General features: G+C 42.5%; 1 protein-coding gene across 6 annotated transcripts in view; it reads right to left on the reverse strand.

The window, feature by feature from the left end:
• The window catches only part of LOC140390388 (myosin light chain kinase, smooth muscle-like), a 612875-nt gene that overhangs the window by 141939 nt on the left and 456116 nt on the right, over positions 1-14820 (reverse strand). For all 6 annotated transcript variants that reach the window (XM_072475553.1, XM_072475527.1, XM_072475536.1 and 3 more), the window contains 2 exons: positions 5638-5688; positions 3259-3386 (listed from right to left, as the gene is read on the reverse strand). In XM_072475553.1, the coding sequence (XP_072331654.1) occupies positions 3259-3386; positions 5638-5688 (179 nt within the window). The remainder of the gene's footprint in view (positions 1-3258; positions 3387-5637; positions 5689-14820) is intronic.

Below are 14820 nucleotides of genomic sequence, written 5' to 3' on the forward strand. Positions count from 1 at the left end.
AAACAAGCTTAATTTAAATTAATTTAAACTCCTGAAATTTAAAAGGAGCTGCCTTACTGATTTAATTCAATTCCCACCTAGATTCAAATTCCCAAACTCACTCTTAGCTGTGTCTCACTCCTGGCTCTGTCATCTCTGGCTCATTGGGAGAACTCACTGTATTTAATGGGTTTATACTTTCTTAACCTTAAGAAGTGTTGCTAAAAATGAGTAGCATTACCAAAATCTTACGTTGCTTAACACTACAAAACCTCATCTTTACAAGTCTAACTATGTCATCAAAATACTTCAACACAGGTTATCAACTGCAGTCCAAAGCAAAATTTTAGTTGATTTTTTATTTTAAATGGTAGCATAAACTTGGCACTGGCATTTGAATGCTACATTAATTAATTTATTATGGAAGACTGCCTTGTGTGACCTACAAATTTGTATCTGAAGAAATAGTTTGTGGATAAGATACTTTACCCAATACAAGATACAAATTCTGGCGGATAAGGGCAATTTCAGACTCCTCTTCTCAATGGCAAATCATCTCCACTGACCTCTTATATATTCCTGCTCCATCCTCACTTCAGAGCCAAATTTGAGGAAGATTTTGTCAATGCGATCAAAACCATTTGGATGGTCATCTGCAGCTGCCATCTTCTCTTCTTCCTGTTGCCTGTTGGCCCCCTCTTATTTCAGTGCTGACCCCATATTATTTCACAAATTCTTTCGCTATCCCCATGCTCTTACAACGCTTATGTCTCCTTTGAAACCAATTTCTTGCTTCCTCGCCCTTGCCCAATTTTACTCTTTGCCCAAGTGTTTTCTGACAACACAAATGGTCCTATATTTGTTCCTTAGTGCCTTGGGTATTCCAAAACACCAATACAAATTATTGCTGGTATTAGAAACATTCTGTGTAGATTATTATAAGGTTAGCTCAGTTAGCTAGACATGCCAACAGTGTGGGTTCATTTCCCGTACTGGCTGAGGTTATCCATGAAGGCCCCACCTTTTCAATTGTGCCCCTCTCCTGAGGTTAAATCACCACCAGTCAGCTCTCTCTTAAAAGGGGGAAGCAGCCTCTAGTCTTCCGGGACTATGGCGACTTTCATTCATTTTCATTTCATTATAAGGATGCTGTGTTGAGAATTTACAAATCATTGAAAACTAGTAATGAGTCCCATAAATAGAGGCAACAAGTGATGGTGTAGAAGTAATCATAAAGGGATCTCCAATTATAGTTTTATTTCCAAGGTCAGAGAGGCCTATATGATGTGGAATTTCCAGTTCTATAAACATGGTGGTAGAGCAAGGTGATAACAATTGGTTTCCTAAGTCCAACTCAGTCCAATCATAAGCAATGATATATTTTTCCTTTGGAGCCATAGTTTTCAGCTGGGTCCTCGTGACATTATATCCAGGAGAATACGTCACACCCGTTTCTCTGGAATACCCAAGCAGCAGGAGGTTAGCAAGTCAAAAAGCTAAAGCAACTTAATCCACCAGTTTAGGACAAAGGTTCTTGTAAGAAACTATTAATTTATGAATGACGAATGAATTTCAAATTTCTTCAGTGGAGCTTTTATCCAAAGGACTAAATCTTCTTGAGCTCTGGTCTATAGAGATGGTATTCCAAAAATGCTCTCTAATGAATATTTTGATGCCATTCAGGATAGTTCACCTTTACTTTACATTACTCTGATTGACTTTATGACAAATTATTGTCTCTTCTTGTGATATATTAAGGAATTGGTTGCCAAATGGTGATTTCCTTTGGCTGAAGGCCCCTGTTATTTAGGCATCTCATTGTTAAAGCTCTAGTTTTCGAAATGCAGAATGGATTTACTAATTTTATCAAGTGACCCATGTAGCTTCAATACTTCCATATTCACCATGGAGGCCGGTTTAGCTCAGTTGGCTGGACAGCTGGTTTGTGATGCAGAGCAAGGCCAGCAGCGCATCAATTCCCGTACCGGCTAAGGTTATTCATGAAGGCCCTGCCTTCTCAACCTTGCCCCTCTACTGAGGTGTGGTGATCCTCAAGTTAAATCACCAGCAGTCAGCTCTCCCCCTCAAAGGCGAAAGCAGCCTATGGTCATCTGGGACAATGGTGATTTTACATTACATTCACCATAATCATTAACAATGTTATTATACTGATTTCTGCTTGTGTGCAAACGTATAATGGGTGAGGTCTTCCAGCTGTTCATGCTGGAGGGATCTTCCAGTCCCATCGAAGGCACCCCTCCGCTGTGGGTTTCCCAGCGGTGTGGTGTGGATTCAATGAGAAATCCTATTAATAGCGGTAGGACTAGAAGATCCCACTGATAGTCAACGGTGGGCCGCCTCCCGCCACCACGAAATAAGCTGCAAGGAGGCCAGAGAATCTCGCCCAATATCTACTGAAATGCTTTGCAAACAGCACAATTTACATCCTGCACATGTTCTACAAAGTAAAAGACAGTGTTATATAACAGTAAAAAAATACATAAGAAAATAAATTATTGGATATATGGGGACAAAGAGTGGAAATGGGATTAAAAGAGACAAATCTAGGGCAGCCTGTTGGCGCAGTGATTAGGACTGATACCTCATAGCGCCAAGGTCCCAGGTTCGATCCCGGCCCTGGCTCACTGTCCATGTGGAGTTTGCACATTCTCCTCATGTCTGCATGGGTTTCACCCCCACAACCCAAAGATCTGCAGGGTAGGTGGATTGGCCATGCTAAATTGCCGCTTAATTGGAAAAAATGAATTGGGTACTCTAAATTTAAAAAAAGAGGCAAATCTGATCCAAAGCGAGCACTGGTACATAGGAACAGGAGTAGGCCATTCAGCCCATCCAACCTACTCTGCCTTTCAATTAGATCATGGCTGACCATCTACCTGAATACTACTTTGCTGCACCATCTCTATATCCCTTGCTGTCATTAGTCCCCAGAAATCTCTTGATTGTTATCTTGAGCATGCTCAATGATTGAACTTCCAGAACTTCTGAGCTTGAGTTCCAAAAATTCACCACCTGCTGAATGAAGAAACACCTCCTCATCTCAGTTTTAAACAGTCTGCCCCTTAACCTGTCCCTTGTTTTTATACTCACCAAGAACAAGGTTGATGGGGCTTCTTCTGAGCTAACATTTCTCCAATTTTATATATTGTATTAGACTAGTCATCAATGTGCACTAATTTCCTCCTTCTAGAGTGAACCTAGCAGTTAAGCCATTTCTTTCAGAAAATGTAAATACTAAATGAAAGAATAAAACATTACCTGTTTTCTAAACTTTAGCCACGTGTAGCTGAGAGGTTGTGTTCCAGCAAGCTTACAAAATAGTTCCGCAGATTCTCCAGCATGGACTTTCATGCTTCCTGGACACTGAAGGATCTGTGGTGGAATAGCTGTTGGAAATGAACATCATAGTGAAAGATAAGGAAAAGTTGGTTGGTTGCTATCTCGAATTTCATGATCATACATTCAGGAAATTATTGAGTGTGTTAATATAACTGGACAAGTTTATAAAACACCTGTAATGATATTTTGGGCCTTAATTCATGACTTTAAGCAGTAATAACAGTTCAACCTTCGAGTTGGGTGATTTACTCATTGAAAATAAGAATGTGATCCTCAAAAAAAATTATTTGCAATTATTATGAAAAGGTTTCAGAACTGTGTTCAAAACTCAGAGCAACAGAACCCGGAAACGCTTAATGATTATAATCAGGCAGTTTGTTCCAGATTAGAGTGTCTGATCCAATTATTAAACAACCTCATAATATTTCGAGTGAAGAAACCAGTATCACAATCTTTGCTGGCTTGTTAATCTAAAGATGTGCAAGTTGCCTTTGAATATTGAACTGAAATTTTAGGGCTATTGTTGCTGCTTCTTTTAATCTATCAAAATAAAATGCAACCTTTTTTTTCATCAAAATATAACTCTGACATTACAAGTGATAAAATAAACAGTCCTATTTAGGCGCTGCTTTATGTGCTGCCAAGGCAATGCTATATATCAAGTTTATTGTGCAAGTCTGCATATCTTGTATAAAAAAACGATAGTAAAATATGATTTAACAAACATGTGTTTGAGTATTTTTGTAACAAAATAATTCATAATAACATGATAATAGGACATGCCTTTTAATGTATTATTCACTACACTCACATTGTGACGCTATATTCATTCATAATCTCTCATGCCCTGATGACGGCTCTTTCAAGCCTTTGAACAGCAGTATTGCACCTTTTTGATTTTCTCCGCTGGATTGTGAATAGTAGATGTTTCATGTAACTAGTCTCTTTTAGAACACTAGGATTTGGAGTCAGATTATATTTTGACAAAGTATACTGAGAAAAAAGAAATTCCAGTACATAGGTAGAGAAATTGGATTAACAATCCAGAGGCCTAGGTTAGTAAGCAAGAGGACGTAAGTTCATTTCCAACTGTAGCAGTTTGACAAATTGAATTAACTTTTTAAGAAACCTGGAAATATAAAGCTGGTACCACTATAAGTAGCAATGAAGTGGTTGGATTGCTGCAAAGATCACTCATTTTCCTACCAAGTATGTGACTCTAGTCCTACACAAATGTGCTTCCGTTCCCTCTGAAATGACCAATTAAGCCACCCATTTGTATCAAACTGCTTCATGAAAATGAAATGAAAATTGCTTATTGTCACAAGTCGGCTTCAAAATGAAGTTACAGTGAAAAGCCCCTAGTCGCCACATTCCGGCGCCTGTTCGGGGAGGCTGTTACGGGAAGGAGGATCAAGAAAGATCACCAACACTTGGTCAAGGGTGACACAGGTTGGTAATAAATCCCATACTTGCCAGTGATACCAATATTCCAGGAATTTAAAAAAGATATGAAAATGATTGCCAAAAAAAAGGAACCCTCAAAGAGCTTAGCTATGCATTGGTTTTAATTTGTCTCCAAAAACTCTCAGTCACATGTGAAATGCATAGATTTCATTGAACATCATCAGCACTGACAAAGTTTATAAAATCTCTAAACTTTCAACTTATATTTTAGATGCTGACTAATATGCTCCACATTTCCAATTTTAGCTCAGATTTCCACATGTTTTTCTATTTGTTTCATTTCAGTAAACTTTCCCTCTCCCGCTGATTAAATTCATTAACTACAAAAAATACTTAATTATTACATGACTGACCCACATACCTGTATTAAAACATCTTAATTTAGTCTCAGTGAGCTTACTTTTGAACTTTCTGGCTTCATTCCCTTAAGTTCAAAAGCTTATGCTAGATTTAATAAACATATACCCCAGAGGGTCCCAGCTGACTGCATGAGCATTTTCTGTTGATCTGATAACGAAAGTAGGAAATAGTTGGAGAAATGTAAGTTTCTTGTTTGATCAATTGAAAATTATTCGGCAGCTGGTATATGTTAAGGCCAATTTTCCAAAACAACTACAAACACATAAAAAGTAAGAAACTAGGCCTGCATTAGGGGCTGATGATATTAGAGTTCCTTTACTTACAAGGTTGAAGGCCCAGGCCAGGGAAGGGAAGTGTTAGCAAAAGTTTTGGAATGACACAGATTGCAAAACGCTAGATTCCACTGTCTTGAGAACGAACAAAAATGTTGCTCGTCAGTTTGGTAAAAAATAAAAGGAAAGTTAAACTTACCTGGTTTGGGGGGAGTTTTGGGAGTTGGTTTCTTTTTTATGGTGGCTTCAACTGAAAGAAATTAAAAAGCATAAACTGAATACAAAACATCTTAAAATAAATTGAAAGACTGTCCAGCATTCGGATGTTAATCCAATGGAAGGTATTTGCCTCAGACTAATATCATTGCTCACTCAGTGATAAAACATACAATTATAAACAATTAAAATGGTGTTTTGATTACATTTAAATTATACAGGGACCATTATTAGGGCTGACTTGCCATCCAAAAGATCAATGTCACGGATCTTGTCGAACTATATTTGAAGCATGGTTCAGACTTCCAGATGACCATCTTCTTGTTTATGTGATGAAAACTGGTTCCATCCAAATTAATTTTGATGAAAACCAAATGTGCATAGGGTGCACAAGGACGATTTAGAATAGTGCTCTTTTCAGAGTCCAGTCACTGACTGGCTCAACACTGCAATAAGGACACTTCCATCATCAACTTCTCCTTTCAAGCAATCAATTCAAAAGGGGATTCATTGGCATTTTAAGGACTTTCACTGCCTGCTTCTGTAACTTTTGTGTTAAGGTATCACGAAATATAGAGTTAAGTTGCAGATCTGCCATGGCCTCATTGAATTGTGGCACTGACTGGAAGGGCAAAATGGCCTACTTCTGTTCATATAATCCCGCCTTCTTCAATTGGAAACATGTCACTCAGATTAATTTATCTCAAAACATTGCAAAAAGCACTAAGAATTTTAAATTCCAGCACTCTTGGATTGACTGTCATGAAATGAAATAAAACTATCTCAGAATTGATAATAAATTGATAAAAGAAAATGTATTTTCTGCTGTCTTTTGGTTCCTCAAAACCTAGGAAATTGTGAAAAACGTCAAATACAGAAACCTACATAGGGTTGCACACGATTTACTAAACCGACCATTCAGCCCAACATGTCTATACTCCAGTTGTGGAAGACCCAGTGTTTTACAAAGGTTCATCATTACTTTCTTGCTATTGTAGCATACACCTCAATTTATGAAACTCAGAATCCCGTATGCTTTTTAAGCCTTCTTTCAGCCTGTCCTTTAACAATTTATGCACATATACTCCCCAACTCCCTCTGTCCCTGCACCTCCTTTAGAATTGCACCCATTAGTTTACATTGCATCTCTTCATTCTTCCTCCCAAAATGTACCATTTCACATTCCTCTGCATTAAATTTCAATTGACCATCAACCTGACCATGTCGAACACTATCTTCTACACTTCTGAAGTTGTGCTCTGGATACACCAGTTCAAGTCACTTATATATATGTATCATGGAAATCAATTCTCCAGCCCTCTTTGTCTAAGGAGGATTGGAACATTATGGACAGAACCTCCAAAATTTCCACCTTTGCTTCCCTCCACAACCTAGGGTGCATTCCATCAGATCTGGTGACTCTACATTAAGTTCAACCAGTCTTCCCAATAGCTCCTCTTCATTAATTTTTAACCATTCAGTACTGTATCTCAATTACCTCCTCTTTCATTGTGAATTTGGCAAAATCTCCTTCCTTGGTAAAGACAGATACTGAGGCTGGGATTCTCCCCCAACCGGCGGGCGAGCCGTACAGGCGCCAAAGAGCGGCGTGAACCCTCCGGCGTCGGGCCGCCCAGAAGTTGCGGAATCCTCCACACATCCGGGGGCTAGGCCGGCGCTGGACAACCGGCGGCAAAGGGCCTCCGCCGGCCGGCGTGGGTTGGCGCATGCGTTGGAGCGCCAGCATGTTCTGGCGCATGCGCAGAACCACTGGTGTGATCCCTGCGCATGCGCAGGGGGTTTCTTCTCCGCGCCAGCCATGGCGCAGCTTTACAGATGCCGGCGCGGAGGGAAAGAGTGCTCCCACGACACAGGCCCGCCCGTAGATCGGTGGGCCCCGATCGTGGGCCAAACACCGTGGGGGCACCCCCGGGGCCAGATCTCCCCCCCCCCCCCCGAGGAACCCGCGGGCCGCCCTCAGAGCCAGATCCCACCGGTATGGACCTGTGTATTTCACGCCGACGGGACCGGCCGAAAACGGGCGGCTGCTCGGCCGATCGGGGCCCAGAGAATCGCCGGGGGGGGGGCCACTGCCAACGGCCCCCAACCGGCGCGACGTGATACCCACCTCCACCAAAAAAACGGCACCGGAGAATTCGGCAGCCGGCGTCGGAGTGGCGGGGCGGGATTCACGCCACCTCCCAGCGATTCTCCGACCCAGCGGGGGGGTAAATATTTATTTAATACCTTCGCCTTGACTTCTGCCTCCAGGTTTAGGTCTCATTTTTGATCCCTAATTTGCCGCAGCCCTCCTCTGACCACCGTTTCAATATTTATAGTGACATTTCTGGATTCCCTTTTATGTCAGTTGTCAGTCTATTCTCATTCTTTCTCTTGGCCCCTCTTACTTCCGTTTTCACTTTCCTTCTATATATTCAGCCTGGTTTTCAATTGTACACTATTATCAACATGACATCAGTCATAATACCCACTTTTTCTGCTTCATCTTACTCTCCTCATGTCATTTATCATTGAGGATGCTCTAGTTTTAGATACCCTTCCTTCTCCCCACATGGGAATGTACTCTATTGTCCTTATTCACACCTTTGTCAACTCCAAATTCAATTACTCCAATGTTTTCCTTGCTGGTCACCCAAGATTCGCCGTTAATTGATTATTCAAAATTTACAGACTACAAATCATCCAACCTTGACTCAAAGTCCATCCTGTGCGAAGTGGTGCAGCCCTATCACTCATTCTTCACCAAGCTTCAGTGAGTATCCATATCTGAACACAAATTTCACAATCCATAATCTCAACTACATGGCCTCAACATTCCCTAGCTGTACATCCTTTCTCAGGCCTGTGTTTTAGCATTCTTTTGATTCTGACCATTTTCTGCTTCACTTGTGGTGGCATTTTCCATTCCACCTGTTGGATCACTCTCCTTAAACAGCTCCCCCTTGCCACTTCCCTCCCCTGCTCCAAATCCTCCTCTACACCTACCCATTTGTCACAGTGGCAGCTGTGACTCAGTGGTACCATATTACCACCGAGTCAGGTTGCGGATGCAAGCCCCACACTAGAGACTCATGCACAAAATTCTAGGTTGCAACACAATGTATTTCTGGTGGCGTGCTCCACTGTCACTGGCATGGTCTTTGAAATGAGATGTGAAAATGCTGAGGGCCTGAACTTGCAATGCTCTTGAAGTGTGGATAATGCCTGTTTAACTATTATGTTCTTAAGTTTTTGTTTTAAATGTCCTGATCTGTAAACTGTACAATAAAACTAGCTGCAGCTGTCAGTGACCACCTGCAGTCTGACTCAATCCCACACTCACTGCTCCGGAGTGAAAATCTTGCAGTTTTGGGCATTTTTTACCGAGTGGGTCCAGCGAGTTGTGAAATTTTCCAACATGAGCTTCCTACCTTGCTGGCCAAAATCCAGTCCATAATTACCAGACTGGATGAGAGAATCTTGTAAGCATAAAACAACTTTTTGCAGAGATATTTGTTCAGAAAAGCATTAGTATGAGTGAGTGAAATACACCCACTGTGAAGACAAAGGCCGGGATTTTCCGTCAATTTTGCGGCCGACGTCGTGGCATGCAGAGTGGAAAATATTCTGAGAAGGCTGCGAGGTTCCGGGGGTGGCGGAAAAGCTTACGGGCCTGGAAGAATTCGAGGAGACATAGCAGCTACCAAAGGGAATAGGTTCAGATATCTGCAGGTTAGGGACTTTGTGAGGAAGGAGGTGTCGTCCTTTCTGGCCCTGCCTCCCCCCGGTGCTGCAGGATAGGTTATTGTCTGAGGATGATATTGGGAAAGATAGAGTGGGGGATATGTACAGGGAGCTGATAAAGAGGGAGGGGCTCCCATGGAGGAGATTAGGTGCAAGTGGCAGGAGGAGTTGGGTGAGGTGTTGGGGGCTGGAGTGTGGAGGAAAGCCTTGCGGAGGGTGAATGATTTCTCGTCGTGCGCGAGGTTAAGCCTCATCCAATTTAAGGTGGTGCAGAGAGCCCACATGATGGTATCCAGGATGAGTTGCTTCCTCTCGGGGTGGAGGATAGGTGTGGGTGGTGTACGGGAGGGACGGTGAATCATGTGCACATGTTTTGGGTGTGTCCAAGGTTCAGGGAGTTCGGGGAGGGATGTCCGGTTGTATTGTCTAAGATTCTGGAAGGTGGAGGTGGTTCCGAGTACGGAGGTGGCAATATTTGGAGTGTCGGACGATCCGGGAGTTCAGGTGGGGAGAGAGGTCGACGTCTTGGCCTTTTGTCTCTCTGATAGCCCGGAGGCGGATTCTGTTGGGTTGGCGGGACTCTGAGCCACCAAAGGTGGTTTGGGTGAGTGACCTGGCAGATTTCTGCATCTGAAAAAAGTTAAGTTCGCCAATCGTGGGGTGGAGGAGGGGTTCACCTTGAGGTGGAAGCTGCTTATTGACTTCTTTAAGGAGTATTGAGTCGTCAGTGGGGGGTTATTTGTTTTGTTTTGTTTTGTTTGGGGGGGATAGGCTGAAATAAAAGGAGGCAGGCCCTGGGGTGGTAGTGGGTTGAGTGGGGTGGAGGGTGGGGGCGATGAAGGGAGGGTGGGTTGTTGGTTACCTGTTGCCGCAGTTGGCTTTTGTATTTTTGTGATTTTGTAAACATGAAAAATGCCTTCAATAGAATGTTCGAATAAAAAATTATGAGAAAGCCAAACAATCGGTTTTATGTCGTGGTGAAATCGGGCCGTGATTGTATACTCCACCCGTCAATGGCGGGCCGCGTTTTCCACCACGGCACAACATGAAAGTCATTTTAATAAATTTACATCTCATTATAATGCCTGCTCATTGGTATTGCCCCCCACCCCAATCTCCCTGCAACACTGGATCATCCGGGCATGGCGGTGTACAATTAGAATGACGTGTTTCACAATGTACATAAGCCACTTTCGCCTGGCAAACTGCACCTTGCTCATCACATCAAGGTTAGTCAGCCTACCTTGATACATACCTTACACTGGCCATCATTTCAGGGTGAGTATTCTCTGACTTGGGAATAAAGCCCTTGAACTCACATTCACTGATGCGCCATTGATAGAAAGAGGACCTCTGGAGATGGTCAGTAATGCGGCTCTTGTCTCTTTTCCATTGATACTGCAAATAGGCGACCGCCAAGAAGATTGAGCCTGGATTTATTGCTGCCTGCACTATTGCTTACAGGCAGGAGGGAAAAAGGAGAAGACTGTGACAGAATCACCTGGATAGCCATAAGGAGGAGCAAGATCAAGGGCCAGCAGAGACATAGAGATATCGTGCATAGGCATCTCACACGACCTAGGGTCTACAGATCTCATATATATTATCTGCAGATGAGCGAGAACTAGTGTTGCAGATGGCTCCGCATGTCCAGGGATCTGGTTACACACATTACCCCCATCCTAGATTGGGAAGGCATCCATTGCCAGTGGCTGTGAAAGCTATGGCTGCTCTGAACTTCTGAGCTCCTTCCAGGAATCTCTGTGCGATCTCTGAAGCATTCATGAGATCACAGACACCCTTTCTGCCAAGACCCACAATTACATCAACGTTGACAGATCAAACAAGCCAGGACGGCAGAGCACTGGACTTTGCTAAAATGTCCAAATTCCCACAGGTGCAGGGTGCCATCAACTGCACTCATGTGGCTATAAAAGCTCCATGGCAATGGACACTGCAATAGATTAACTTGAAGGTTACCATTAGCTCATTGTCAGAAACTGAGCATTCAAATTGTCACCAGAGACCCAGAAAACGTCCATGGCTCATACATCTCGAGTAGATCACAGATCCCAGACATCTTTGAGGGATCCTACAGGATCCAGGACCGACTCCTCAGTGGCACAGTGTAGACCACAAAGGACTTCATTAATGATACCTGTGCAGCGGCCTAAGATTCCTGCAGAGAGAAGGTACAACTAAGATCATACCACTATCCAGGCACTGGTGATGAACACCATAGGAATCCAATGATGCGATTTTGATGCCTGGACAGACCTGCTGCATTACTCCAGTAAAGTCTCCAGAGAGTTTCATGGATCATGCTGGCTTGCTGTATGCTGCACAACCTGGTGCTGCAAAGGGTAGGGGACTTTCCAGCTGAGCCTCTCCTCCGATGAGGAGGACCTCAAAAGGGATGAGGGTGAACAGTTTGACATATCTGAGGCTGCAGGGAATGAGGTCACGGAATGAGTTAGACAAGGCAAGCATGTGCTCGGGGCCCTGATAGCTATCAGATTTCACCAGGAGAATGACGAGTGCCCTCCATCATGCACTAGCATGACATCAGTATTGCTATTTTACTCTTGGACTTGTCATGAATTTGCCTAGTAACAGCAGTAACACGAATTTAACAAGACATAATAGGATGCGGCCTGCTCAGCAACAGGTAGAAATCTGCCTGGTGACAGCAGTAGCCAGTATTCAAAAGGCTGGATGAGATGCATCTCTCCCAGTAATGAGATTAGATGGCACTTAGATAGAATCAGATGTGAAAAGCTTATTAATAGAAACAGTTTACCAGATGATTGGGAGATCAATGAGGTATGCACACGCTGATACCGAGAGTCAAGGAATTTGATAGGGACAGACAGCCAAATACACTTAAGGCAGAATCAAAGTGGAACAAAGGTATAATTGCCAGGAGCTTCAGAAGCAAAGTGGCTTGTCAATACTGAGCAGCCTCAGAAGCAGACAAGCCAATTTCCAGCGAGCAGCCCGGAGATCATGTTTCACATCTAACAGCTTCTCAGTCTTAGAGCTAAAGCAGTGCAGAAAAGCTTCGCAAAGGCAGTTTAGATATCTTCACTGGACCGGGACAAGACATTTCCCAGACTTGATTATCATCCCTGTATTGTATGGTAACTTATAGGTTTATTTAATTTGGATGTTGTTTGGGGAAACAGAGAAGACTTAAGGAGTTCAGGGATCACAGACGTAGTTTGGAACAAGGGTTATGTTCTACATTAACTGTGTGCGTGTGTAGTAATTCATATCTCTAATTCTCTTAGCGTAATATAGTCATGATTTTGTGCATTTGTCTTTTCTTTAATTTAATAAATAATCTTGAACAATTGTTACACAATGACTGGGGTATCACTTGACTACTCACCCCATTCAAAAAACAAAACCATACAACTTCACAAACCGGTGCTCCAAGTTGGGATACCCTTGTAGGTAACATCAGTATGGATTGTGACACACTTCACATTTACACATCAGGCTCACATTGTCCCGATCCTCTGAAGGATGATGAAGATTGGGGAGCAGGTATCCTTGCTCAGATGAAGTGCTAACTGCATGAGAACATCTGGCATCAGAAAGTGGTCACCTCTTCAGCATCCCAGTCACAACTATGCCCCACAAGAGCGATGAGCTGTTGATCAATCCTCAGTGGGCTTGTAGCTTTATGCCTTCAATGTGACAAGTGTTATGGGCCAGGGTTTAGAGAACCCCAAAGTGTATCATGGAGTTCACCTGACCCACAACTTTTAATAGATTGTGGTATGGGGAGACATGGCCCACTCTACAGGTGTGGTACAGCAGAAATGGAAAAGTATTTTTTAAAGCAAAACAATGTTTATTCTATGAACTCAAGTTAACCTTTTTAAAACATACAGTGAACAACGTAGCAACCATTAATTCAAATACAACCCCCAAAGACTACAACACTAACTAAACCTTTAAGCTTTCCTTTTTAACATCCATACGACTTAAACACTTTTTACCAGAAGCACATTAGGTTTACATTCACTACTGAGAACATTTTTAATTCTGAATTCACCAAATGATCAAGAGATAGTCTTTTGATGGCAGAGAGAGCAGCAGTACACCTGTGTGGTCTGGCTTCAGCTCCAACACTGAAAGCAAAACTAAAATACATCCTGCAGCCTGCTCAAAAACGAAAGTAAAAAACTGACAGACAGCCCAGCTCCACCCACTCTCTGACATCACTACAGAAGTAAACACCCATTTTTTAAAGGTACTCTCACTACAGATATTAATATACACACATTTATAAACACCCATTTCTTAAAGGTACTCTCACATGACACCTCCCCCCAAGAGAAAAAAAAACCCCATCAACTTCAAGATGGTTTCATTTTTCACCTTTTCACTATCCTTTAAGAAATGCACACAGTAAATATACTTTTTTGTTTCAAAAAAACAACACACGCAAACAGGTACAATAATATAGTCCATTTTTGTTCTTCTTCCTCCAACTGAAATCCTTCCTGATTGACATTCTCATAACACGATCCTTCCATTTCTCTACGCCTCAGCATTTCTCTTTAAAGTCAGATACTTTAGTTCAATCTGATCACAGAGTCCATTGTGATTCTCCAACATACGAGCATTGGTTATCACAGCTTTCAGGCAATCAAATGCCTGTTGAAAGTCTGCTGTCCATAGAAATTTTCGACGTTTCTTCAGCAAATCCATCAGTGGAGCCACCACGCTACAAACATGTTGCACAAATGTTCGGTCAAATCCACACATGCCAAGAAATCGCATTATTTCCCTTTGTCTCGAGGGTATCTAAAACTCCTCAAGGAAAGTGACTTGGGCTTTTCCAAATTCACTGTTGGTTAGTTTACCACCAAACCCGCCTCCTGAAGTCAATCAAATAACTCCATCAGATGTTTTAAATGTTCTTTCCATGTCTGGCTGAAAATGACCAGATCGTCGATGTATACCGCACAATTGGGTAATCCTGAAGCGACTGTTAGTTAACTGTTGAAATGTGGCTGGGGCGCTTTTCATGCCAAATGGCATAACTTTGAATTGGTACATACCATCTGGAGTCACAAAAGCTGAAATCTCCTTCGCCCTTTCGGATAAAGGTACCTGCCAGTAACCTTTAAGTAAATCCAGTTTGGAAATAAAAGTTTCTTGTCCCACTTTTTCAATGCAATCCTCCAAACGTGGGATAGGATAAAAGTCCGTTCTTGTAACTACATTAACCTTTCTATAGTCCACACACAACCGTTGGGTACAGTCTGGTTTAGGCACCATCACTATGGGTGAGCTCCATTGGCTTCAACCCATTTCAATTATGCCATTTTTAAGCATACTCTCAATCTCTTTGGTGAATACTGATGCAAAGTACTAAATGAAGTAAAAGGGGTGGCGGAGTTGCGTT

The sequence above is a fragment of the Scyliorhinus torazame genome, chromosome 2, assembly GCF_047496885.1.
Source record: "Scyliorhinus torazame isolate Kashiwa2021f chromosome 2, sScyTor2.1, whole genome shotgun sequence".
NCBI lineage: Eukaryota > Metazoa > Chordata > Chondrichthyes > Carcharhiniformes > Scyliorhinidae > Scyliorhinus > Scyliorhinus torazame.